The following is a 26,734-nucleotide window of genomic DNA, read 5'->3' as shown; positions in this document are numbered from 1 at the left end:
GTGAATTTGTGTCTTTAATGCCTCAGCTCTCTCTGGAGGTAACTCAGTGTCAAAAACGAGGTGGTGCTGCTTTCCTCAGTGCTACTGCAATACAAATAATAAGTAGCACTGCTGCAGGGTAATTGTCTCACTGCCAGTAACCTTGACTTGGGATTTTTAGTTCTGCAGCAGAATCTTGAAGAAAACCTTGGAGGAAGCTTGACCCAGGTGGAAATGTGAGTTACTTCTATTACACTGACACGAGGTGCCCCAGCAGTGGACTCCCTTCTTTTAAGGAAAGAAGGAAAAGAAAAGGGAAAAAAGCCAGCTAGGCTCTGCAGCCTTTTAGGGAGAAAAAAACCCCATTAGAACCTGATTGTTGCCAATGCCCTGGCACTCCCTGGGAGCTGCCCACCAGCAGTGATGCCCTGCTCCCCTCCACGCCCACCTGCCAAACACTGTTTTGGAGCTGAGGACAAGCACAACAGGGCCCCATTCCCTCAGGTTCAGGCACAGACAAGACAAACACTGCGATGCTCAGGTTTTATTACAGAGAGTTCAGGAGGCGGGGAGGCACTGGGGGAACACGATCAGTCCATGGCTGCAGAGGGGCAGCAGCTGCTTCTGTCCCTCCCCACACCTTGCAGGTGCATTTCTGGGCCAACAGCTCGCGGATGTTCCGGCTCTGACAGCAGGAACAGCAGCTGAGGAGTCCTGCTGGTCATTCCCAGCACACACAGGGAGATCCCTGCCAGAGGTGCCTTTCCTCGCCCACTCTCTCTGTGTCGCAGCTCCTTCCACACCCCACGAGGTCCTCTCCACCAGCAGCTGCTGCAGGAGGTCCTGGACAGGATGGAGCAGCCCCAGTTCCTCTGGGACAGAGGGAAGTGGGCCTGGAGCCCATTGGGGGCTCTCCACAGCACCGCCCTGGCTGCCCTCCCACAGCCAGCCCCTAAACCCCAGCGCACTCCCAGGAAAGCCTTGTTTGTATCCCCCATTCTATGGATGCCTCTCCCCCGTGCATTCCAGCAGATTCCATCTGGTACTGGAGTTCTCCGACCATTTGTGGGAACTTGTTGGAGAAAACAAGAGGACTAAAGGGAAAGGAGGAAGGGACTTGGCTCCTCCGAGGTGAGGAAAGCTGTAAAGCCGAGGGAACACATCTCTGGAGCTCTTGGGTCCTGTCCACACTCCCAATTCCATCATTTTTCCTACCATTTCTCCCTGGTGGCAGGCTCCAGTGCTTTATTTCACTGGGTTCTTCTGCCCCTGATCTCCTCTCTGCTTCCCCATTTCTGTGCCCAGCCTGTGCTGGGCTTCCAGCTCTGCTCTCCCTGGCAGCTGGAGCACTACAACGATTCCTTCTCTACTCTGCAGTTTGTGGAGTCGCTGATGCAGAAGGAAAGGAAGGAAGGAGAAGCAGGCTCGGAGCAGAGGTGGCATCTCCTGCCCCCTGGCTCAGCAGAAGCTCTACAGAAGCAAAGCAAATTCAGCTGCTTCTCTGACGGCTGGGGGAGCTGCAGGAGCAGTTCAGCTGCTCGAGATCACAGCCCATGGAATTCTCCGAACGGGGGATAACGGCTGGGCTTGGCTTTCTGCCGGTGGTGCAGCCACAGGCCCATGAAAGCACTGCCCAGGACTGCAAAGCCAGTGAGGGATCCCAGCAGGATGGGCAGCAGCATGGCAAGACCAGCACCTGGACACAGAGAGAGGGAATCGAGCAGTGAAAAACGTTCTTTGCACAAACAAGACACAAGGAGTTAGGGATGGTGCCAGTGGGTTTTGAGAAGTCTCTCGTGTTGTACCAGTTCAGTGTCACTCTTTTCTAATAGCTATAAACATCTAATTAACATTAACCAGCTGCTGTATTTCACCTGTGAACACTCCTGACCTATGGCCAACCTCATTCTGCACCAAAATGCTGCAGTTCCTTACAGATAGAGAACATTCTGCCTCATTTTTCTCCTCTTTCCTCCCCCTAAAGCTTCAGTTCCTTCACAGGATGCATCTGGCTGTGTCTCCTGGCTGAAACTCTGTGGGATGTGACACTGATTAACCACAATATTTGGGATTTAGGAAGGTCAAAGCAAAGCTGAGGAGTTGTTGGGATATAATCTAACCAAGAAAGTTGTTAAAAAGATGCTGTTTTCCTGCAGCAGGAAAAGCTGAGCAAAAACTTCTGGAAGAGACAGAGAAATAGAACCAGGAGAGCCCCACCTTCCACTGGTTTATACAGAAACCTGTTGTTCATCCTCCAAACGGGCCCGAGGGAGACCAGGTTGTGCAGGTTTCCATAGCTGGTCCTGTCACTGGGCTGGGGAAGGGGCTCCACACTTTCCAAGCAGTCCTGGGAAAGACATGGAAAACACCTGGAAGTGTCCTGAACAGAACATCCTGGCCCAGGGCCCGGGCACAGCCCCCAGGCATCCTCAGGCACCTCTGCTGTCATTGCAATCCTTGGACCTGCACAAATGTAAATCTTTATTCTCTGATTTCCTTTTCTTAGCGATTACCAACTATTGCCACCACTCCACACCATGAACTGCTGTCCCAGACTTTAACCAAGGACTGGGTGCCCATGGGGTGACCTTGGTGTGGAGACTCTGGGAGCACCAAATCCCTCCTTGGTGCTGTGGGAACAGATCCACCCCACAGTACCTGCTCACATCCCGGCTGGCCTGGCAGGCAGACCCTCAGCTCGCAGTGCAGGTAGGCCACGGAGTGGTTCAGCATCTGGAACAGCTGGATGGAGAAGCTGGCGGCTCTGGAGCCGCTGCCCTGCAGCAGCTGGACATGTCTGCATTCCCAGGGCAGCCTGGCAGGAACAAAAGGCAAACAGCTCCAAATCCCAGCTCTCCCTGACTAAAGCAGGATCTGCTGGCACAGCTCTGCACAAACTCCACACCACACCCCTGCGTCTACATCCGAGATACAGGAAAATCCCCCAAACATCGGCATTCCCGGCTGTGCCCGCCCTGCTCAGGAGCCCGAGAGCAGCAGAGTTGTTTCTGGGACATTGGTTTTGCTGTGGTGTGCCAATCGACCCCTGAGCTGCCTCTAAGGCACATTTCACACCCCAGTGGGTTTACAAACCCCGGTTAATGGATCCTCCCGTTCCCCTGGCCTCGAGCAGACAGAAGAGATGCTGGTGGAGCAATGGGGACGTGGAGAAGCATCCCTGCACTGCTCTGTCCTAGGATGTGCCTCCCCAGCAGGAAGGGGATGCTGCACACCTGTGACAGCCCCTGGGGGGAGCAGGATGGTGTATTCCCATAAATCCTAAATGAAGGCAGATCTTTCCCATTCCCACCTGTGGAAGAGGCAGCACTGGGCACCCGCAGCCCCGGGGCTGGCAGAGGGGGTCACGCAGCACGAGTGGATCTGGAGCAGGGCCTGGCTGCTGTTGCTCTGCAGGGCCACCAGAGCCAGGAAGGTGTCCTGGGAAGGCTCTGATCCAGGGATCTCGGGGGCTGTGGCCCCTGCAGGGCTCAGGCTCAGCCGCACCGAGTGGTTCCCGGAGCCGCAGGAGTCACTCACGATGGCAAGGCTGGGGAAAAAGGGAAAAGGGGGGAAAAGGAGAAAAAGGGAATAAAATGAAACCCATCCAGGCTGCAGCAGCAACACCCAAAGCAGGGAGCCAGGGGTACTTGCCCATCCAGCACGGTGACATCCGAGTGCAGCCCCCTCCTCTGGTGTGAGTCGCTCCCCAGCGCTCCAGGCTCCAGTGTCACCGCTGTCCCCAAGCCTTCAGCTGCTCCGTCTGTCACTTCCCTCGTCGTGCCCCCCTCCTCTGCCCCCTCCGTGCTCAGCAGCAGCTCCTGGGCTGAGTCAGTGCCCGCAGCATCCAGCCAGGGATCCCCCGGGAGTGTCAGAGCTGCCAGGCTCCCAGGGGAATTCGAGGGGCTCTCTGGGGCCAGAGGGACCTGGATGAGGTCCCTGGCTGGGAGCAGCTCAGGGTCATTGACAGCGGGCTGATGAGTGCCCTGATTAACGAGCCTATTAGCAGGGACAGAAACTGCTCTCGGTGTGGGGGGCCCGGCAGCAGTGCCAGGGCTGGAGTGGGCAGAGTCCTGTTCCATGGCAGCGTCCTCCAGAGGGGGGGACACCTCCTCCAGAGGGTGGGATACCTCCTCCAAAGGGTGGGATACCTCCTCCAGAGGGGGGGACACCTCCTCCAGAGGAGGAGACACCTCCTCCAGAGGGGGGGATAGCTCCTCCAGAGGGGGGGACACCTCCTCCAAAGGGTGGGATAGCTCCTCCAGAGAGGGGGACACCTCCTCCAAAGGGTGGGATAGCTCCTCCAGAGGGTGGGATAGCTCCTCCAGAGGGTGGGATAGCTCCTCCAAAGGGTGGGATACCTCCTCCAGAGGGTGGGATAGCTCCTCCAGAGAGGGGGACACCTCCTCCAGAAGGTGGGACACCTCCTCCAGAGGGTGGGATAGCTCCTCCAGAGGGTGGGATAGCTCCTCCAAAGGGTGGGATACCTCCTCCAGAGGGTGGGATAGCTCCTCCAGAGAGGGGGACACCTCCTCCAGAGGGGGGGACACCTCCTCCAGAAGGTGGGACACCTCCTCCAGAGGGTGGGATAGCTCCTCCAGAGGGTGGGACAGCTCCTCCAGAGAGGGGGACACCTCCTCCAGAGGGGGGGACACCTCCTCCAAAGGGTGGGATAGCTCCTCCAGCGGGGGGGACACCTCCTCCAGGGGGAGTCTGGGTGATGCTGGGTGTGCAGCAGACACGGGTGCCTGAGTGGGCAGCTGCCTGCTGGGCACTGCCTCTCCTCTTGCTGCCCCCTCACCCTTCCCCAGCGCTGCAGAGAGCACCCCTGAGGAGCTGAGCACCCCGTCTGGGGCAGGCTGCAGGGCTGGGGTTGGCAGGTGAAGCCGCTCTTTGCCTTCGAGTGAAGCAGCGACTCCGTCACCCTCGGCTGCAGGGAGAGGAGTCCCTGCTGCTGCTGCTGCTGCTGCTGCTGCTGCTGCTGCTGCTGCAGCCTGGGCCGTGCCCTGTGTGGGTTTGGGATGTCCCTGCAGGGCAGTAACAGAGCCTGTGGACACAGATGGTTGGGCTGGAGTTAAAGCCAGGCTGGAGTTGTTCCCCGGGGCTGCTGAGGGGGGCTGTGGTGTCCTTGTGTTGAACACGGCTGATGGAGACATGCTGGTTCCCAGGGATTTACCAGCTCCTCTTTCTCCTGCACTGGTGCTGGTTTCAGCTGGCCTGGTGCTTTGTCCCGTGCTGGTCTGTGAGAACAGCCCAGCAGGAGCTGGGGAAGGTGCAGAAGAACTGGCAGACATCCCTGCATGGCTCACCACAGCCAAAACTCTCCCAGAAACTGGCGTTTTCCTTTGGACCTCTGTGGAAAGCGGAGTCTGCTCTGGTGCCAGTGTTGGTCTCTGTGTGGTTATAAAGGGCTGAGGCACAGTGGAGGTGAGTTCCAACTCCAAACGTTGAGTGAGACCAGGTTTTCCAGCAGTGATGGGGGTTTGAGGTGCTGTGGCAGGCACAGGGACTCCAGACCGAGCTGTGCTGCTGCCCTCTCTGGAATCGCTGCGCTCATTCCCAGCTGGAAGCACGGAGGAAGCTGAGGACGTGCTGGGAACAACTGGTGATGGCAGCAGCTTGGTGCCTGGGAGCCTTTGTGGCCTGGACTGCAGGGTTTTGGTGCTGGGAAATGCCCTGGGCGGGGGACTGGGGGTCAAACACCCCGTGCAGGGGGCATGGGCAGAGCTGGGGGTGGGCACGGAGCCTCCCTGTCCGTGCTGGCCCTGCCCTGCAGCCCCGGTGCTGCTCGCAGGCTCTGGGGAACCGCGGAGTCCCTTTGCTGGCAGGAAAGGAGCTGCAGATGAAGATTGTGGCCTTCCAGTGGTGAAAACCACTTTGGGGGAAGACTGGGGGCTCTGAGTGGATACCAGCTCTGGTGGCAGCGGGGAGGTGCCAGGCTCTGCTGACAGGGGAAGCAAAGCAATGCCTGTGGCCTGCTGGGGATGGGGAGCAGGAATCTGCATCTCCTCGGGCAGCCTGGGCATGGTCTGCGCTGTGGGGCTCGTCCGTGGGTCCAGCACATGACCTGGGGCTGAGGTGACAGCTGGGGACAAGCCCCTGAGGGCTGTAGGATTAGGATCAACTGGCACTGGCTCTGAAGTTACTTTTGCTCTCTCTGCTTCTTGCTTGGACACAGTGGACAGAGCAGTTTCAGGTCCCACAGACTTCCCACTGGGATAAGAAGAACTGGTTTTCACTGGGATATCCTGGCTGCTCCCAGTTGTCCCCACATTTGTAGCCAGGTGGGCCACTCTGTGGTCACCCTGAGGAGAGGGCAGCACCTGTGAGTGTGCTCTGTCACTGGGCAGCAGGACAAACACAGGCCTGACCAGAACCAGGCTGGAAGGGCTCAGGTGCTGTAGGTTTGCAAGGTCCAGCACTGAAGAATTGGATGCTGCCAGGATTTGCTGGATGGAAACCAGCCCCCCAACACTGGCATTTGGGAATTCTGTGGGGAGAGGGGAGTCCTGCATGGGCTGCAGGCAGATCATGCCATCAGTGCTCTTCAACACAAAGGACAAGAGTGGGGACGAGGGCAGCAGGGTCAGGGGGTCACCTCTGACTGTGCCAAGGTTCCTGGCAGCTGCATCGAGGGACATCCTGAACTGGTGCACCAGAGCCTGGGCCAGGGGTGCTGGGACCTCACTGGGCACCCCTGGGCCAGGATGTGCTGTGGTGGAGCTGGGATGGCTTCCCTGGGCACGGGACAAGAGCAGGATTGGAGCAGGAGCTCCCAGCTTGGTGGGGCTGGGAGGGGGAACTGCCTGGTCCCTGTGGCCGTGTGCTCCAGAGGGGCTGGGCACAGGGCTGGCTGCTGGGGACAGTGGGGGAGAACCAGTTTTGCTTCTTCTCCTGGAGTCGTGCTCTGTGCTCACCTGCAGCATCCCAGCCGAGGCTCCCTGAGGTACAGGAGGGGCAGAAGCTCCTTGGAGCCGGGACCCAGAGCCAGGAGATGTGGATGAGGTGGTTGGGGTGTGGAGGCCTCTCCCAGCAGGGCTGGGGAGGCCCATGGGCTGCATCCCAGCACGAGGAGGAGCAAAGGCACCGGGAGGCTGAAGCCCTGCCGGGACAGAATCCCAGGGCTGGAGGTCTGCATTCCCAAAGGTGGGCATTCCTGGAGAGAGGGGGTATGTTGCTTCTTTGAGCTCTTTAGCAGTTGTGGAAGGTTTTAATGTGGAAATCCACAACTGGCTGGATGAGGATGAGCTAAGAGAAGGCTGTGGCCTCTCAGGGGAGGGAGATTTTCCAGGTCTCCCTGTCACTGCCCAAGGAGCAGCATCTCTTTGCAGAGCCAGAGCTGCCGTTTCCTGAGAGCTCCTGTTGGTCTCTGGGGGAACATGTTTGGTACAGCTGAGAGCCCTGTGCAAAGAGAGGGGCTGTTGTCCATCAGTTGTGCCAACTTGGAACGGAGATGGAAGAAATTCCTCAGCAGCTGGAGCCTCCATCAAGAACGAAGAAGAATTTACGCTGTCTGGTGGGAGGGTGTGAGGAGCAGGCAGCTGGGCTGGGTGTCCAGAACCGTTTGTGACAGCTGAGGTTGAATTTCTGCCTTTGTTGCCTGTGGTTGCCTGCTGCAGAGACAGAAGAGGGGAAGCCTGAGCGGGCCTGGCCTGTGTTGTTGTGGAATAGACTGAGCCAAGATCCCCTGGAGCTGGCTGTGGTGGGATTGCAGAAGTTGTAACTCCAGCACCCAAGCTCTGAGTCTTCCTCGGGTGGGCAGGTGTCAGCCCTGCTGTGGGGTCAGGCTGGGCTGGAGGGTTCGTGTCCTTGGGCCTTTTCCCAGAGAGAGGTGTTCCTGTGGGCAGCCAGCCCTCCCCTGCTCTCCCAAGAGAAATCCCAGCTCTGGGGGGAAATGGAGATGCTGCCATTTCTCTTCTTGGAGGATGAAAATCGAGCGTTGGAGTCAGAAGAGAAGTTGTAGGACTTGGCACCTCCCTCTGCTTGATGACAGGAGGGGAAGAGAGAGCTGTGACCTGGGGAGAGCCCTGGTTTGTCCCTCCACTGGGAAAGGGCTGGGGCAGCCCAGAGCTGGAGCTGGGAGGGCTGAGACCAGCCCCAGGAGAACTTTCTGGTTCTCTTTGCAGTGCCAGAGCTGTGGTGGCCTGTGATCCCTGTGTGGAGCCACGCCGGAGCTGTCCAGGAGATGTGTGTCCATCCTGGGGTTTTACGGCCGCTGTGTGCAGCGCCTCAGCCCTGCCCAGCTTCCCAGGCACAGCCCCAGGCAGCAGAGCTGTTCTGTTTGCAGCTCTCCCTGTGTGGGACATGGAGTCAGAGGTTGTTCCACTGGTGGGATCAGCTCCTGGGCTCTGGAAATGCAAGGTCACCTCGTCCCAGTCAGTGACGGGCACAGGGCTGTGCTGGGGCCCAGGCTGGGCTGCTCCAGCAAAGCTCAGGCCCAGCATCCCACTGGCACCATGGTCACTCCTGGAGGCACCTGAGGAACAGAGAACAAGCCTTTGGCTCAGCTCTAATGAGCCCTGAACAGCTCCAGCAGCCCTTCAGGAGAGCTAAACTGAGCAGGCACTGCCGCAGCCAGAGCCACACGAGAGCTCCGGCACTGCCACTGCCATTCCCATTCCCACCCCTCAACCCTTCCCAAACCTCATCCTCTGCTGTTCATATTCGCCATCACATGAAGGACCTAAAGCATGAACCAGCCAGAGAGGAACCCTTTATCTCCACTGTAGAAGATGCAGGGAGAGGGAAACCCTCAGGCTGGCCAGGGACATGCTGGGAGCTCTTCCACAGCAAAGCCAGATTAAAATAAACCTGAATGAGCTCCCTCCCCTGGCTCTCCTTTACCACCCTCCCTCCATCAATATCCCAGTCCCATCAGGAGCTTCCTGATCCATACAGGGTGTCCAGGCAGGTTTGTTTTGGCACAGAGCAGACAGAACACAGCAACTTCTCAAACCCAACGCAGACACTTTGTCATTGAAAAAGGCAGACCCTTTGTTTTAAAGGTTATTCTTTTCTCCACACATTTTACTTTTTCTGTCTTCACATCAGAAGGCTGATGTTCCAAATTATACTTTCCAAGGCACAGACCAGAATGGATTTTCCTCCCCAAAAACTTTAAGCATTTTTCCTTAGGCACCTGCCAGGAAAGACACAAATCTAAAATCTTGAGTGTTATGCATTTAAATTGTGGTTTTTGACAAAGGCAAAGCAGAGGTTTAGCAGCTTCACAAAAATGAGAAAATTATTAATTAGGTGGAAAATTCTTTGCCATTTCCCAGGTTGATCTTTCCTGAAGAGAACAGCCTGCCTGGGGTCACAGTACTGCTTCCACCAGCTCAGTTAATTCATGTGCCCTCCCAGGGACGCTCACAGGCACCCAGCAAGGTGGAAAGCCACGGCTGGAGCCCTGCTGTGAGTGACAGCAGCCCCTGGAGCTCGGCTGGGGCAGCAGCAGCACAAACCCATCACTGATTTCGTGCTGTCAGAAAGATCTGGCAGGACAGCTGCCGAAGGAAAGGCAGCACAACGTGGCAGTGCTGTGGTGCCTGGAAAAGGGGATTCTGATCAAGGCTTCAGCAGCACCAGTTTGATCCTCGGTGCTGTTTGGAATTACTCAGGAAAAGGGATTTTTAATTTGTTTTCCCCTAAGGGGACAGTATTTTCTTTGGGGACTGAGCTCAGGTAGAGCAGCACAGCGATGTCCTAGTGTGGGGCCACTCACACCCTGCAAAATGAAACCATTTCACCCAAATCCTGGGCTGCACAAACAGGGAGCTGCTCCTTCATCCCACACCTGAGGCTGATGGCACAACACCGAGAACAGAGCAAAAGAGGCAGAAAAGCCGCAATTTTTGAGATTCGAACATTCCCATTCCCATCACTCACCAGACAAATCCAACAGTCCAGCTGCCAGCAGGATAAAGATGGGGAATTTTTCCTGCATCTCATGGAGCAGCTCCTGAGCCATCCCAATAAAGAATATCCCAGCTGGAAGCAGCTCCCTGAGGAGCCTCTGCTGCCTCCCAGCAATGGGCATTTGCTGCTTGCTCTGAGAGGCAGAGGATTGGGTTACTTTATAAGAGCTTATGCCAGACACCAACCAATAACCTGACCCAGGAAAAAATCCCTGTGCCAATTGGAATCAATCGGTTTTTAACAAAAGAGCAGAGTGTGTTCAGGTGGATTTCCCATCCAAAAGGTGGAAAATGTGACTATGAACACGAGAGGGTGCTTGTGCAGCCCTGGGGGAAGAGTTAAAAGAGTCCCTGGAGGGCTGGGTGAGGATGTGGAGGGGCTTGGGTGCACCCAGAGGAGGGGAACAGAGCTGGGGCAGGGCTGGAAGCGCCTCCTGCGAGGCTCAGGGCTCTGGGATTGTCCAGTTTGGAGAAAAGGAGGCTCAGGGACGACCTCCTGGCTCTCTGCAGCTTCCCCAGGAGGACATGGAGATGTGGAAGAGATGGAAAAGGAGGTGCTGAGCTCTGCTCCTTGGGATCCAGGGACAGGACTGGCGGGAATGGCTCGCATCTGCATCAGGGGAGGCTCACACTGGATGTTAGGAAGCATTTCTTCACCAAGAAGGGGGTAAAATCCTGGAAAGGCTTCTTGGAGAGGGCATTTTGTACAATGCCTTGAACAGCACATTTCGACTTCTGTTCAGCCCTGGACTGGGTGATGTTGTAGGTTCTTTTTAACTGAACTATTCTAGAATTCTGATTTTTTTTGCCAGTTTGTGCCAATAAAAACATCCACAGAGATCAGCCTGGATCCCAGGGAGGAATGAAAACCACAGTGAAACAAGCACAGAACTCAGACCTTCCTAAGAGCCCAAGAAGAGCCCTGAGGCTTCTTGGGCACAATCACAGCTACACCCCTTTTTTTTCAGCCATGAAGCCCCCAAATCCCTGTAAATATTCCCCTGAAGGCAGCGAGCAGCACCCAGCAGGGATCTCTCAGTGCCAGGCACACAAACACTGAGCCAAACCTGCAGACAGGCGGAGGGGACAGGAGAGAACATCCTGACACAGCCCTGGCTGTCCGAGGGCAGTACAAACCTGAGCAAAAGGCAGATAAGGCCCATAATGACAGCTGGGAACAGCAGGGACAGCCAGGGAGAGGCGATGGCTCCCGAGGGAAACAACAATAACCCATTCTCCAGGCTGAGAAAGGGGAGTCCAGCAGGGAACTCAGCAGTGAGGGGCTGGCAGATCCCATTTCCAGCACCGGCCGTGCCCCTCACCTCCCTGTGGGAGCCAAGGTCAGGGCACTGCAGCTTTTCCCACTCCCTGGGAAGGAAAATCCCTGGCACTTGTGCAGCTCCTGAACCCTCCACACAGGATTTGGTACCTGGCTGTCTGGGCAGGCTGGAGCTCAGTGGCAGGAGCTCAAAACCCCCCCAGATTATTAAATTGAGATTATCCACCTCATGCTTTGCACTGAGAGGGGAGAAAAACCCCGTCCCAAGTGCAAGAGAATCTCCTTCTTCCCCAGTGGGAAGCTGATGCAGCTGCTTTTGAAAAAGAGATGATGGAGAATTTGTCAGCCCCTGTTCTGAGGGGACAAAGATTCCCCACAGCACTGACACCCCCAGGTGCCAAGGAGGGCAGCTCAAGAGCCATTTTAAAGTCAAACATGACTGGCCTGTGCTTATTCTTCACAGAAATGTAACAAATTCTTCTGTTTCCCGTGTTCAAAACCAAGACAAGCAAAGAGCTACATTGTATTAGGCTGTCTGTGCTTTAACAAATGACATCAATTTGGTAAATGGCCATAAATGCAAAGTGTTATTTTAGTTGGTAGCTGAGATAATAAATGAACTTCTTCCTCTTGGTATTGTTTCACTGGCTTCTGTGGGGGACCAAAACCACTCCAAAAACCCACTGGAAAGCCAATGTGCTTTGAATTAATTTTATTAAAGAAAAGAAAACTCAAGAAGAAAGTCATATGAAGTGTAGCAATGGGGAACAAAGACACACAGACCTCCCTATAGCTCCGAAGAAGGTAATTTTATTGTAGCAAACCAAGGTTTTTATACTCTAAACTCAACAGAATTGAACCAAACCTTAACAGAACTTAACTGAAACCTAACTGAGAAAGGCACTCATTGGCTGCTGTCTCGGTTTGAGACAAGTTTAGGAGGAAACCTCCTCAAAGGAAGGTCTCCTCTAGGTGTCGGCACTCCCTCCCCCACCGAGACGGAAGGAATTTTCTTGGAGGAGAGTTCGAAAAGCTATTTATTTACCGAAACGCTATTTGTTTAACAAGCAGGGTGCCCGCAGGGCCCGGGGAAAAGATGAGTAACTGTTAAGGTGTGAAAGCTCCTCGCCATGGCGAAAGCTGGCGCGTTCGGAGCTCTTTGCTGTAGCTGGGTCCGGGCTGGGGTCCGCGGGGTCCGAGACTGGTTCTCGGATCACAGCCAGGCCGAAGAGCTCCGAAAAGAACCACAGGTGCCAGAGGATTGCTGTGTGCAGTCTGGCAAACACCTCTTGCCTCAGCCAAAAGCAGGAAATGTGACTCTCCCTCTGCGCTGCTAAAGCTGAGCAATGCGGGGAGGTGAGCTCACACCATGCCCAGGAATTCCCAGCTAAAGCTGCAGGACCCATTTCTGGGCATCAAGCAGACGATAGGGGAATACAGAACTGTCATAAAATCACCCCAGCACAGCTGCTGCCCCTGCGGTGTCGTCGCTCACGAGTCCCTTTGCCCCACAGCCTCCTGCTCATGTGGTCCTCGCATCTCCCCGTGATGCCTTTTCCTGGTCTTAAAATCAAGAGGCATACATGGTTAGAAGGGGAAAAGGGATTTTACCTTGGTATTTATTTTTAAGGATCCTTAGGTGCACACGTCCAGGTCATATGCACCGAAATGCACCCCACCGAGTCTATCTCTCTCTTTCCCTGTGTCTCTGTGTCTCTCCTTCCTCCCGCCCCAACATTGGGTATAACATTATAGGTGTTACTAATTAGCAGATCTATCAAAGATTCCCCAATGAGAGGCTCGAGTGAGCTCCCCCTCCCCAAGGAACCTTCCCCTGGATGGTTCTATCTTGGTTTACAGAATATGTTCTGGAGAGGACCTTGGGCTCTGGGGCACACTGATCCCCAGCTACGAAGCTTCTAAAAAGTTGACTCTCTCAGCTTGACAAACAAGTCCAAGAATGTAGGCAAAAAGCACTGAGAATACAGAAGTTGTAAAAGGTATAACAGGGGTATAAAAGAAAAGGCAAAAATCTTCATGGCATCACCCAAGCACTCACTGCCTCACGCTCCCAACCAACTCCCAACCAGCTCTCAACCCACCACCCGATCTGCAGCTGAGCCCTTCCCAGAGTACCTTTTGGTGAACAGGATTGAACAATTTTAACACACTTAACAAAGGTAAAAAAGATTCTCATTCTTATCTCCTGCAATGAAGGGCACTTGTGGAAGGTTTCGGAGAGTTCAGCTGCTGTGCACGTACTTCATGGAGGAGTTCAGGATGGAGAAGCCATTGAGTTTCCTCAGCTGAGGAATGTGCCTGGAAAGACAACAGAGGGAACAGATGGTGAGTAAAAAGTAAAATTTTAAAGCTTTCACTGCTCTGCCCAAACTTCCAGGGGTGTTTAATGCTATGTTCAATAAATTCCTCTTCAAATAAAGTTTCTAGATAATAATACTACAGAGTTAATACAGATAATCTTAATATAGAATTTCTAGATTATTATTGCCCTCAGAAAGGCACATAGATAATATTCTTCAAATAGATGGCATTCCAGATTGATAAATCTAAGCAAAAAAGGTGTTTCCCTTTTATATTTCTGCTGCTATATGAATCTCAGGGCTGATACTTTCTCTACTGCTCATTTGGGATCTACAGACTTCTAACATCACTTCTGTTCTTCCAGCACAGGTAAATGCACTCCTTGAAAGGTGTGAGACAGATAATTGACACCCCAGGAGTCCTAAAGCAGGATCTGGGGACAGGATCACAAGAGGGAAGACTTACACTGCTTGGTTTTTCAGGGATTATCACCTAATAACAAAAAAGGGAAGAAAAAAAAAGTGAGTTTTTGGCCCTACCTTGGCTCAGCCTTACAGAGCCTGCCCAGGGCAATGGCTGAGTTCTCCTGCACCGAGGTTCTCTGGGCATCACCCCCTGCCTGCCTCAGCAGCAGCAGCACCACGTTGGAATCCAGCAGGGAAGTCGCTGCCCCGGGAATGAGCAGGCACTGGCTGAGGCAGAAAGCTGCATTCCCCACAATCAGCTCATCCTCTGACTCCAGCAGCTTCAGCAGCACTTGGAACCCTGGCAGGAGGGGGAATCACTGTTAGATGCACTCAGAGCTGCTCCAGGTGTTCCCTGCTGTCTGCAGGGAGTGAGTTTGGTGCTGTTTTCCTAGAAAAGCTCAGGGAGCAAGGGAATTTCATGGCAATTGCAGCATTCAGGAGGCTGCCTCAGCTGCACTTGCCCAGATGTGTCTCTCACAAAGAACTGAACGTGCCACGTTGAATGCCTTAAACCAGAAATGCTGTTGTGGAAAGGACAGCTGGAAAAAGAAACATAAAAAAGGCTTTCTGTACATCCTGAGCTGCCAGAGCAGCTCAGCTCATCTGAGACCTGCCCCGAAGTACAGCAGAGTGCTTTGGCTCTGACACCTGAAAGCAGCAGCAACATCTCAGGCCAGAGATCCTGAAACACTTAGAGATCACTGAACACTGTCTAGAAAAAGCACAGCCATGGCTTTCTCATCTGTGAGGCTTCCTCTGGCAAACAGAGCTGACAAAATAAGAATCAGTGACTGCTCACAGGTTAATACCCAGAGTTTTGGTGGAGAGAATGAGAGTGAAGTGTTGCTGCTGATTTGAGGGAATGAAAGCTCAGTCTGCAGCTGACAGTGAGAGGAATCTGGGCTGCACAAAAGGGAGATGATGCTCTGAAAGGCTTTTAATGAGAGGAAATCCTTGGGGTTCAGGTTGAACTGCAGGCACTGACAGCTTCTTGACAGGTTCAGCCATTTAAATAAAATCTAAGCATTCTCTGTAGTTCTGTTAGCATTAATTGGGGCTGGGTTTTAAAGCAATCCAAGCAGTGTTGTACCACAGGAGCAGAGCAAACAGATCAGAAAAGCCCATCCCTCTGCCTCCAGCTCCACCTGGTTTTAATACCAGGCCAAATATCTCCATGGAGGAAACCATGAATAACCCCAAACCCTGGAAATCAGAAGTTTCACTTACTTTTATCCCATTTCACCAGCTCTTCCTGAGCTTGCCTGCTGCTCTTGGTGCAGATGGAAAGGGTCTTTATGGCATAGCTGGATGTGAGCTGCCCTGCAACCTGATGGGATTAAAGCAGGGTGAGCAAACACAGCTCATCCCCACTGTGCCCCAGAACAGTTTGGGTACCCTGGGGAGACTCAGGTATTCCTCATGCCTGAGCCCAAATATCAGATGAAAACCTTTACAAGGCATTTATCTCAAGGTGAACACAGGCTGAGAATCACATAAAACTCATTTAATTCCTGCCAGCAATGAACACACAAAATTCCCTGGATCTCTGCAGCCAAATCCCTTTCAAACCATCAACTCCCCTTGACAAGAGCCCAGTGCCACAGATTTTTTCTAGATTAACTTGATCTGCATAATCCACATCTGCTGGACACAGATATACAGCAAAAATTAAAATAAGAATTAAAAAATTTGTTTAAAAGGCTTAAAATGAACCCTGGGAGCGCTGTTACAAGTACAACACTGATGCAGACACATCCTCCAGGGAAAGGAGAATAAACACAGGGGAATTTAGGTTTGCTCAAGGGACAATGCAGGCAGAAATAAAGAGAGTTTCATTTACTTTCAAGAATTTGAGCATTTTCTTCACCACTCCTCCTTTCACCACTTCTTCCACTGCTGAGGGAGACGCTGGCAGGGCATGGCTCAGCACTCCAGTGGCTCTCTAAATGAGGGAAAAAGGAGAGAGAACAAAAGGAAATGTTTATTGGTTCAGGCAGCTTAATTGTTTTGTTTCTTGCAGAGTAAGACTGAAGTAATTAAAGTGCTAAAAGGAGAAATTCACAGAAATTAAGGGAATCCCAGAATTACAGAATCTAACAAAGAACATCTTTAGGATGTGGCTTTTTTATTGTTTCCTGGGGACTGAGCACAGCAGAGCTTCTGGAGACTCAGCACGGGGAGAGATGAGCCCAAACTGGCACCAGCACAACTCCCTGGGGGTTTATTCATTAAAAAATAAAATTACAAATTCCTGGTAGAGACCAGCCCAGCACTGCTGGCACGGAGTGAAGCGAAACAGCTCAGAACAGCTCCTGAGAGCTCAGGGAAGGCACTCAGAGCCCACATCTGCTCCTGCCTGGAGAGAGCAGCTCTCCCTGCAGTCCCACCCTATTCCCAGGAGCACAATTGTAATTCCCATACAAGAACTGCAAAGCTGCTGAACACCCCAATTGTTCTTGCTTTGCTTCTCCATTGATTTTTAGAGGGTTTTATGTTGAAAACCTGGCTAAGGATGAAACGGTATGTAAGAGTTTCTATCAGCAGATTTCAAGAGAACAGTGAAAACCTCTTGCATCAAGCCATATAATGATGAATATAAAGCCATAAAATGATGACTATAAAAGCAGACTATTATTTCTTTATTGCTATTAGGAACGTTTCAGGCTTCAAAGCCTCCTGCACAGGGCAGAGGTTTGCTCTGAAGAGCTCAGGAAAGCCCAAACCAGCTTCTGTTGGTGACTTACTGTGACAATCCTTCCGTCCTGATGGCTGAGCAGAGCCAGGCACCTGCCACTGATGGGCACAGCAAAGTCCTGGAAAACACAGGGAGAACTCAGGTCCAGCTGGGGCTGGGAGGGTTGGAGCAGAAATGGGATCATGGACAAAAGAGTCCCCTGGAGATCAGGGGACACCAGTGAGTTACCAGCTCTGCACCGCCCCAGGGAACTTAGGGAATTCTTCCTTCTTGATGGAATGCTGAGTTTTGGATAATTTTGGAATTATGGAATTTGGATAATTTTGGATAATTTTGGAATTCTGAGATGCCCAGCATCTCAGAACATGGCACAATTGGAGAGTGATTCCAAACAAAACTTTTATACCACTGTGGAAAGATAATTTACGTGGGTTTTTTCCCTTTAACTGTATAGAGAAGGTGGTGGTGGAGGAGAAAGTTCTGTCATTTTTTTCACTTTTCAGCCTACTTAAATTGTGAACTACCCTTAAAAATAACCTGCAACACCATCATTTGTGTTTAACTCACAGAAGCTGCATACCTGGATGGTGTCATTGGATTCAAGCAGCAGGTTCATCATCAGGCCCAGCACTGCCAACACACACTGACTGTTCTCAGGGCTGCTGCCATCAGAGCACTCATCCTGTGTGCAGAGCAGGGCAGGGAAATCAGCTCCCAGGGCCGGCACTTCCTCAGCCTTCTCGGGGGAGAGAAGTCCTGGGAGAAGCAGAGCTAAGGACACCTTTGTGACACAAATTCCTGTGTCTGGTACCCAAAGCTGCCCACTCCAAACTTGTGATGTCTGGGCTGTTCCAAAGATCCCTTCCCACCCTCTGGACCCTTCAGTTTTTGAGGACTGGGTTCACACCACAGCCTCACCCTTTTAAGGGGCACAACTGAGGACGGGCTGCTCTGAGAGTTTCACCCAAAATCCCAAATGGAGTGAAAGGTCTCAGGGCTGTGAGGGGAGCAGACAAATGGGAGAGAGGGCTGGGAACACTCCCCAGGTTGCTTTACCAGGCAGGCCTGCCAGCACTCCCTGCTCCGAGCCAGCTGTGCCCGCACCTCAGCATCTGCACACAGGCTGCCCACCATGCCCACAGTGAGGGCTGTGCCCGCTGGCTTCACCTGCCTGAAGCGCCCCTGAAACACAGGGAGGGAAGGGAAAATTCACACCAAACCAGGAGGAAACAGCACATGTGTGTGCCAGCCCCTCTGGCAACGGGAAATGGGATTCCAGGGTCTCGCTGCTAAATCCCAGCTGCCCAAGGTTTGCAGGTTTCCCTCATTTCCAAAACGGATCTCCTGCTTTAAGAGCCCTGGGGAAAAGGGATGGATTTTGTGTTCCCTAACCCCAGGCTGTGAACATTTCCTACAGTCACTCACTCAGGGTACAGAAGAGCTGCTGCAGCTGTAATTCCAGCAAGGAATGTTCAGAAAGAAGAGCAACAAACAGTGGAAGTTGTGTCATTATTGTCTTGCTGCTCATTTGGAGAAGTGGGAGTGTTTTACTTCCCAGCTCTGCCACTCTGCAGCAGAACCAACCTTCCTCCTTCCTCAGCACAAGTTTCTGTACCAACACATTTTAAATTTGCTGCTGGAATAAAGGATACCCAGGAAAGGGATTATTTACCTTGGGACCCAATGTCATCTCCTCACCCTGAGCCCTCAGATTAGAAGCAAAAAGTCACAGAAGCAGTTGCTGACAGGGGATTAAAGTCACATCAAGAAGAGCACAACACAAAACTGAAGGTGAAACTATCAGTGGGAATCTGCAACCAAGGCCAGAGTTTTTACTGAATATTAAATTAGGGATGTGTAGGACAAAATGTTGGAGAAAAAGAACATTGTCCTGACCATTTCTTGCACCTATAGAGCAGACACAGGATATGTTACACCAAAATAAACTGGAAACACAAAATCACCTCATTCCTACCATCAACTCAGTGAGTAAAGCCCTGGAAAGCAGGACCTGATGCTTGGTTTGGAACCTGTGGGGGGATAAAAACCCAAAGTTTTAGGCAAAAAACACAGCTAAAGGCAAGACAAGAGCAACAGGAACATCAGTAACCTCACAGCAGAGGTGGCCAACAGCCTGTCCCTGTTCCATTCAGTACAACTCAAAGCACAACTTTACAGAAATGAATGAGGAATTTAAATTACCTGTCGGCCACAATTAAGTCAGACAGGATGCTCATGGCACCATCAGCCTCTTCATCAGTGTTCCTGACAAATGCCATCAAAACCTGCAGCCATCTGCTGCACCAAAAATTGGTGTCAGCTTTGGTTTCATTACTAAAGATCAAAATTCTGTTTTTTCAGGTTGTTGGTATTTCAAGCCACAGTTAAATCTGCCTTTTTTAAGCACCCTCTGACATGTGGCTCATTCCTTTAACCTTTCCTCCCCAGGAAAAATGAACAATCTCTCCTGTTCATCCACGACTCCTCCAAAGCAGTAAATGGACATTTCTCCTCTGGTTAACTCTGGGAGGAAGCAGCAGGACAGTGGGATAAAGGTAAGGGAATGGTGTTTCTTCTCCCATCAGTGAGTCATGGCAACACTAAATAACCACAAATCCCAATTATTAAATGAGGAGAGACCCTCAGCTGCAAACCAGGAGATTTTAGAGGCAGCAGGGTGAGCTCTGCCTGAGTGCTACACGTGTTTAAAGGAGGGCACTGAGCACCCTCCTACTTTGTTTCAGACATCAGAACTTCCTGCAGTTCTACCCCACACAGCCAACTCTCAGTTTTGCCAGGCCAGGCCTGTCCCAGGAAGGGGCAGAAGCCTCAGTGAAGTTTCCCCCTGGAGCTGGGGCAGGGAGTTCTGAGCACTGAGCTCAGCCTTCCAGGGCATTTTCCTGGCGTTGGTCACCTGCTCAGCTCCTGCCTGGCCAGCAGCCTCCTGCTGCTCTCGTTCTCTGAGCAGAGACAAATCAGTGCCAAGGTCTCCCTCTGGATCTCGTGTGTCCCAGAGGAAAGCAGCTCTGGCAGCTGGGCACTCACTTCAGGCTGGGCCAACAGGAGACGCTGATTTTCTTCTGGAAAAAGGAGAGAAAATCTCAGAGCAATGTCACACACTGGCATCCTCATTTTAAATTTTTTTTTTTTTTCAGCAGGAATATTTTATTTGGCATCAGCTGAACCCCACAAGTCAACACAGGCACCAATATTCTGTATTTCCCCTTGTGGCACCTGCACCACTTTACCACCCACCCCAGCCCATTTCTCACCCACGTGGGTATTCCCTAAAAACAGAGGCAGGTATCTGCCCAAGCACTACTGATGGCTTAATTCTAAAAGAATTCAGCCTTCTCTTCTATGAAGCTCTGCTTTTTGCAGCTATAACTGCTTAAACCAGAAAATTGTACAAGTGGTATTATCCTAGGAGCAGCAATGATCACAGGGCATTTACTCTGCACCCCTTGGGTGGATTTGAAATGCTCACAGAGTGGAAATTTCATCCTGCCAAAGCTATGGCTGCATCCAACACCTCCTCTGACCTGTAAAACTCGGTTACAATCAGGTCTGGGTGGACCCAGGTGCTCTGGGAGAGGGGTGGCCATGCCAGCCCAGTCCCAGCCCCAGCAATGCCACATTAATTACACGTTAACAGGGATGAGTGGGCATTCCAGAGCTTTACCATTCCCAGCACAGGCAGCTTGCCACAGGAGGAGAAGGGAAACACACAGCTCCACCTCAGCAGGGCTCTTCCTCTCTGCACAGAAGGCCCTGAACGAGAACAGTCAGCTTGTGAACAGAGCAGAGGATGGACCAAACCAGTGAGAAACAGCCAGGGAATAAAAATTTCTGACTGCTTCATCCCTCAGGTGTGTTTGCAGGCACCACCCAAAATATGGATGAACCCTGAAGAGTCTCAGTGCTGCAGGTCCCAGGGATGCTCCTCTTCAGGCTGTGGTACAGAGCTGAACACCCAAATATTCACTGATGGCCAGAGCACCAGGGGGTGTAGCTGGAGCAACCAACTGCCTTCAGATGTTCTTTTATATTCAGGTTTTTTCTACCAACCTGTTCTCACCACAGAGATAGGATAACTGCCCAGAAAGAGCAGACACAACAGCAATTAATGAATTCTCCTCCCTGCATCTAAGGGAGCACTGTTTGTGTCAGAGTGAGGTACAAGTCCCTCCATTCAGACACTAAAATCTGGTATTACATTCTCCTCTGATCAGTTCATCTGCATTTCAAGAGGTGATTCGGTTTCTTGAAAACAATATTCCCATTTCCTCAGGCTGGAGCCCCCACTGTCCCCTCTGGAGAACTCTTACCCTCTGACAGGCTCGTTCCCGAGGATACTGAAGCCATTGTTTGTCCTAAATAACGTCTGCCCGGTGCCTGGAAGAGGCAGAGATAAACAGCTCAGGTGTGTGATCCACACAGCCAGGCAGGCTCCTGCTCTTCCTGCACAGTGCTAAAAGAAAAGGTCACTGCACCAGCAACTTTGGGGAAAAACATCATTGAAAGAGGGGGCAAACTCCAGGAATGAAGAAGTAGCAGCAGCTTGGAAGCTGCAAATTGCTCTGATTCATGCCTGGCTTGAATGCCTGTTGGCTTCAAGTGTTTAGGAAGGCTGAAACACAAAAGTGGCTTTGTAACTCAATGGGCTTTAACAGAGAATTACAGATACTTCTGAACAAACGAGACCCAAATCCCCAAGAAGTCTCAACAGCTCAGCTACATCATCAGTGTAATTCTACAAAATGCTGTAAACACCTGAAATACCTACTGGCCACACTGAAACATCAAACATTGCCAGTTTGATGTTTTAAATACAGGAACAGTTCCTCTGCTCCTTTAAAAACTGCTCCCTTGCCCTCCTCTGCCTGGGTTACAACTCCCCAAATGAACAACTTCTGCATCAAATACTCACAATTGTTCAGAGCTTCTGCCAGAAGCCTGATGCCTGCTGTGTAGTAGAGGATATCCTGGCCAGGGGTGTTGATCCTCTGCAGCAATTCCTGGATGGATAAAGCAGCAGCATTCCCAGCCTGGACTTCCCTCGCTGCTCTCTCTTCATCTCTCACCCTCTTCTCCTCCAAGTTGGCCTCATTCACACAATCTGGGAAATCAGAAGGAAACCAAGCATGGCAGGGAAATGGTTTCTGTTCTGTTCCATCTTCATCAGTAAACAAGTGAAGAAATATCCATTGCTTACCTTTAAACAGGTTTTCCTTTTGGGGATCAATTTGCAGCATCTTCTCATAGCAGTGCCTGGACTTAAAGGGGAGAAGAAAAGGGCTCTCAATTTCAGATAAAAATAGGATGATGATATCCCAATCAGACCCCAAAAGTTTTTGGGGCCACAGTCCTTAATAAATATGAAAAATAAAATGTATGGAGACACAGATGTCAAAGCTCTCCAAAAAGTCCAGTATTCTCAGTCCCTACACCTGCCTGCTGCTGCAAATTAAAAGGGAATTTTCCAGTAAAACCCAAGGAGCAAAAAATCAGAGTTCCAGTGAGAAAACAAAAAATGAGGCATAGCCTGAAACTTTCTTTCTCTCACCCACCAGAAGCAGAACAAAACATGGTCCTGTGGCCACAAAATTCAGCCAACTTACCTCACTGAAGTGCTGCAGTGCCAGGTGAGCTTTCCCCATTAGAAAATAGGCTTTGAGACAGTTTTTATTGCACTGGGTTAAATAAGAAATTATTATTAGTTATGCGTTTAGAAAATGAATATTTTAATATTTTTTCCAGCCTTCTGACTAATAATTAGAGCTGCCCAAAGCAAAGATTAGGGTATTTATACCCTTTATTAGAGGTGTCTAAAGTTTTCCTGCTGAATTATTGCCCCAGGGACCCAAGGAACACAGGCTTGGGGTGAGGGTGGAAAGCAGGGTTTCCAAAAGGTGATTATTTCCTGCTCATTTGTGTGTCAAAATTATGGATTTCTGTAAACAATGCTAATCTTAGAGGTCTTTCCCATTGGACAGTTTGGGAATTACCTTCAATGCCCACTCACAGTCACTGATGGCTTTTTCATACTCGTGGAGCTTCAGGTAGGCCTGAAATAAACCCCAAAATAGTCCAGGCAGGAGAATTAGAATCCTTCAAACAACTTCTGCCCACTGTTGTACAAACACTGGCTAATTAAAAAGAATAAAATTAGGCTGCTGATTGGCCTGGCCATTGATTTTGCAGGGTAATTCCCATTCTGAACTCGTCTGCCATCTCCCTGGATTTTCTAATTTAGAACAAATTTAATAGAACTCCACACACACACAGGGCAAACAGAGAATGCAAAGCAAATACTTCGTTCTACAGTTTTAGAGGTGATCCCTGAAAAAGAATCACTAAAAAAAAAATACCAGTGTATTAAAATAGAACTGTGAATTGGAATGGTTGTTCTGGAGAAGCAGGGGTTCACCACATCCAGGAGGGAGGAGATGTGAGCTCAGGATGGAATAATCACTCTCACATAACAGAACAATGGGTCTGGGTTTTATCCTGGCACAGCACCACCAAAACCAGCCAGAAGTGGCTCCTTTGCTCCCACTGACCTGTGCCCTGTTTGTGTACAGCTCCTGCTTGTCCTTCAGCTTCTGCAGCCCCTCCGTGTACCTCCGGATGGCCAGGGCAAAGTCTCCTTCCCTGAAAGCTTCGTTGCCCTTCTCCTTCAGGGCTGCAGAGCAGCAGAATGCATTGAGAACAACAATTCCCCTTTAATTCCCCCAAACGGCGGCTGAGGGAACAGAGGCTGTGCTCTCCTGCTGGAAGAGCCACCAGAATTCCAGGCTGCCCATTATTTGCAAGGCTTTCAATGCAGCCATTCCTCTTTCCAGAGGGAAAACCGAGCACTTCTCTCTGCCCAGCCCAGACTCCCTCCCTCCATCCCAAACCAGCACCACAGTGAGGAGAACACGGAGAAATGCAGGATGCAACAGCTCTGTCAAATCCCTAACCCTGCTCCAGTGCTGGGCTCACACAAGCAAAGCAGTGCCTCCCCCAGTCCCTGCCAGGTCCTTTTTGAAGGCACCAGCCTGAAGTGCTTTCAGCACTCACCATTTGCCAACTGCTCATTCTTCTTCCTTCGCTGGGCTCGTTCTTTTGCATCCTTTTCCAAAGCTGCCAGGAAGGCGCCTTCCAGCCGGGAGAGTCGGTGGCGTTTTAGGGAATCAAAAAAACCAAAAAAACCCCAAAAAACCAAACAACAACAACAAACAAACTTCATTTAAAAAGAGGAAAAATAAAACAATTTCTAGGGCATTTCTGAGTCATTTCTTAATTAAAAAAAAAATACTAAGGGGCCATTACAGCAATCAAAGTGGAACGTGATGACAAGCTGTCACAGATAATGATGATGCCACCACTGAGGATCTGCACACCTGCCTTGCTGCAGCTCCTCTCCAGGGGCAAACAAACATGTTTGCTTTTAAATTCAGAATAAAAAGTGTTCAGGTGAGGAGCCAGAATAGAACAAGGCTCCTACCTGTGAAAAATACAACCGTGCTGGTAAGACCTTGAAAAACCTGATTGAATTTTGGTTAAAGCCACTGCAAAAGTCAGCTTGGACTTTGACAGGGGTGGCATCAGGTCTTGCATGAACTCCATCCCTTCTAAAACTGGTTTTAGAGCTGTGGCAGACTAAGAGGAGCACTGTCCTACCTGCATCCACTGCCTCTGCCCTCGCCATGTCCTGGAAAAACAGAAACACAGCACAAATATTTTGGGAAAAGCCACAACAGCAAAGGAACCCTTGCACAAAGCTACAGGGAGCACCCAGGAATATCTGGGTACATCTGAAATATCCAGATTGACACACAGAAGGATCATCCATTTGACATTTAAACAAAGGATGGCAAGGATTTGATACATTTTGACATTCCTGGAAAGCTTCCATTTGTGCCTTTAACGAGGCAAGACCTGAACTGTGTCCAGCTTTAATTTCAGAGGGAAAAGCCCTTACAGAAGTGTTGATGACTGTTCTGTTCACTGTGGTCCTGCTCTCCTCCTCCTCCTCCTCCCTGCTGGCTCCTTCCTCTCGGAGCCTTTTCTCTATCTCAGCAATGGCTTCTTCCTTGACAGCCGAGTCTGAGGAGTTCAGGCCTTGCAGCAAATTGGCTAAAAAGACACAGAAAAAAAAATTAGATATATATACACACACAGGACTTCAAGCATGAAAGGACCAGGAGTTCAGGTGGCACCTGCTTTGAAGGCACTGCTGACCAGGATGGCTTTTACCATAAAATTATAGAACCAAGGAATGGTTGGGGCTGGAAAAGACTTTAAAATGCACCCATTGCCATGGGCAGGGACACCTTCCACAGAGCAGGATGCTCCGAGCCCCGTCCAGCGTGGCCTTGGACACATTAAATGAACAGAAACATTTACAGAGTCCATTTCCTGTGACTTCCAGGAGCCACCTGCAGTTTCTGTCACCACAATCGAGATTTACAAAAGAAAGCGGCTCAGCATCCCCAATAAAACAGGAGACCCTCAGCACCCACAAAGCCTCCCCTCACCCGAGCTCACAGGGAAACCCTGAACAAACCGAACCAGAGCGGGGAGCAGCGGGAATTTTCCCCTTTCCCACGGATTTTCTGCCTTCCTTTCTCCCGCTCCTCCCTCTCCCTTCGCTCCCTCCCTGCGCTGTTCCCCCGCCGGAGCCGCCGCGGCCGCCGGGCCTCTCCGGACACTCACCGACTTCGTCCACGCGGCGCAAGAACCGCTGGAAATCCGCCTCGGTGTCCTCGTCGCGCAGCATGGCCGGGGGACAGCGGAGGAACGAGGGGACACCGGGGGACACCGGGGGACACCGGGGGACAGTAGCGGACAGCGGGACCCGCCGCGGCCGGGCCTCGAACCCGTGGCGCCGTTGCCGGGGAGACGCGGCTGCCGCCGCAGCCGCGGGTGGGCGGGGATATGTAAATGAGGGGGCGGGGTCATGCGGAGGGGGGCGGGTTATGCAAATGAGGGGGTTTATGCAAACGAGCCGGCAATTTGGCGGGAAACCGGCAGGCACCGCCCGCGCGCTCCCGGCACAAAATCCCGGGATTATCCCGGCTGGAAAAGAGCTCCGACACCACCGAGCCCACTCTGTGACCCACCCCCACCCTGTCCCCAGCCCAGAGCACTGAGCGCCACGTCCAGGCCTTCCCTGGACGCCTCCAGGGATGGGCACTGCAAACCTCCCTGGGCAGCCCCTGCCGAGGCCTGAGCGCCCTTTCCATGGGGAAATTCCTGCTGATGTCCGGCCTGAAGCTTGCCCTGATTTTTATACCAGACTCGGCTTATTTTTCTTTTAAGGCCTCCCTGAAACGCTGTGGCTTTCCCGATCTTTGGGAGGCGGCGGCGATGGAAGCTGTCGGCCGCTGCACGGAGCTGCGCTGCCAAGGGATTGCCATTCCCGGCACATCCTCATCCCGGGAACGGCACATTCCACACGGAGCGCACCCGGCAGCACGAGGGCAGCTCACCCTGGGGCTGCTGGCGGTGAGATGGGGACTCACACCGCAGCCACATTCATCTGCCTCCGCTTCCACATCCCGCCTCGTCACACGGGAGATGAAATCCTGAGTGCCAGAGAGGTGCTGAGCTCCACAGGCAGCCAGAATCCCCCGTCCCTTCCACCCCCTTGGCTGCAGGAACAGCCAGGATATCCCTTTCCCCCCCTCATGCACCAAGCCCCAACGATTCCCTTCCCTCCTCTCACTGCCATCAGCTCTGCCCACACCACCCTCCATCCCCAAGGGGTTTTTTTCCCCTCTAATGAAGCTGTTCCCAGCCCAGTGCCCAGTTAAAAACACCCACGAGGCCACAGCTGGGGCACTGGGATGCTCAGGAATTTGGGTTTTATTTGTTATCCCACAAAACCTGGGGGATAAAGCCACACCGTGCAGCAAATGTGCAGAGGGCAGAGACATCTTTAGTCTCTGAATACTTCAAAAAGCACTTAAAATGATGCTCTGAAGCACGTGCACAATGTTCACGTGCTTATATCTGATTAAAAGGCCAGCTAATTTTAATTTCTAGAAGGGATGAGAGAAAGAAGCAGCACAAAAATGTCCCTCCGCCT

General features: G+C 51.8%; 2 protein-coding genes across 11 annotated transcripts; both read right to left on the bottom strand.

Moving 5' to 3' along the window:
• Positions 1-508: 508 nt before the first annotated feature.
• Positions 509-4,103, bottom strand: LOC125338270. Its single transcript, XM_048328832.1, has 5 exons — positions 3,631-4,103; positions 3,290-3,526; positions 2,638-2,794; positions 2,197-2,326; positions 509-1,675 (listed from the first exon to the last, which is right to left on the bottom strand). Exons 1-5 carry the CDS (start codon positions 4,056-4,058, stop codon positions 1,524-1,526), a joined length of 1,104 nt encoding a protein of 367 aa, XP_048184789.1. The 5' UTR covers positions 4,059-4,103; the 3' UTR covers positions 509-1,523.
• A 7,863-nt stretch (positions 4,104-11,966) lies between these two features.
• On the bottom strand, positions 11,967-26,306 carry TTC12 (tetratricopeptide repeat domain 12). 10 transcript variants are annotated; one of them, XM_048328769.1, is made up of 23 exons: positions 25,360-26,303; positions 24,325-24,780; positions 23,722-23,799; positions 23,220-23,341; positions 22,665-22,724; positions 22,278-22,349; positions 21,872-21,932; positions 21,587-21,775; positions 20,985-21,051; positions 20,339-20,427; positions 19,571-19,736; positions 18,859-18,951; positions 18,632-18,686; positions 17,713-17,838; positions 17,237-17,338; positions 17,004-17,064; positions 16,706-16,962; positions 15,802-15,903; positions 15,189-15,288; positions 14,034-14,259; positions 13,435-13,491; positions 12,630-12,735; positions 11,967-12,511 (listed from the first exon to the last, which is right to left on the bottom strand). In XM_048328769.1, exons 1-23 carry the CDS (start codon positions 25,421-25,423, stop codon positions 12,506-12,508), a joined length of 2,715 nt encoding a protein of 904 aa, XP_048184726.1. In that variant the 5' UTR covers positions 25,424-26,303; the 3' UTR covers positions 11,967-12,505. The 10 variants fall into 10 exon arrangements, with proteins under 10 accessions (XP_048184726.1, XP_048184734.1, XP_048184730.1 ...); XM_048328777.1 differs by having other exon boundaries at positions 11,967-12,735; positions 24,325-24,355; positions 24,626-24,780; positions 25,360-26,300; XM_048328773.1 differs by lacking the exon at positions 15,189-15,288 and having other exon boundaries at positions 11,967-12,735; positions 16,706-16,774; positions 16,885-16,962; positions 25,360-26,306.
• Positions 26,307-26,734: the final 428 nt, after the last annotated feature.

The sequence above is a fragment of the Corvus hawaiiensis genome, chromosome 25 (genome assembly GCF_020740725.1).
Source record: "Corvus hawaiiensis isolate bCorHaw1 chromosome 25, bCorHaw1.pri.cur, whole genome shotgun sequence".
NCBI classification, from domain to species: Eukaryota; Metazoa; Chordata; class Aves; order Passeriformes; family Corvidae; genus Corvus; species Corvus hawaiiensis.
Note: the sequence above shows the minus strand (reverse complement) of the source record. Positions and strands in the feature narration are given on the sequence as shown.

Excerpts from the sequence above, each read along its gene's own strand:
- LOC125338270 (XM_048328832.1), bottom strand. The coding sequence starts at position 4,058 with ATGGAACAGGACTCTGCCCACTCCAGCCCTGGCACTGCTGCCGGGCCC. Across the intron at positions 2,795-3,289 it reads CAGTGCTGCCTCTTCCACAG|GCTGCCCTGGGAATGCAGAC; the intron begins GTGGGAATGGGA and ends TGTTCCTGCCAG. Across the intron at positions 1,676-2,196 it reads TCTGTATAAACCAGTGGAAG|GTGCTGGTCTTGCCATGCTG; the intron begins GTGGGGCTCTCC and ends CTCTGTGTCCAG.
- TTC12 (XM_048328768.1), bottom strand. The coding sequence starts at position 25,423 with ATGCTGCGCGACGAGGACACCGAGGCGGATTTCCAGCGGTTCTTGCGC. Across the intron at positions 18,952-19,570 it reads GCCAGGCAGGAGCTGAGCAG|ATGGCTGCAGGTTTTGATGG; the intron begins GTGACCAACGCC and ends TTGGTGCAGCAG. Across the intron at positions 14,260-15,188 it reads GCTGGTGAAATGGGATAAAA|GGTTCCAAGTGCTGCTGAAG; the intron begins GTAAGTGAAACT and ends CCCTCCTGCCAG.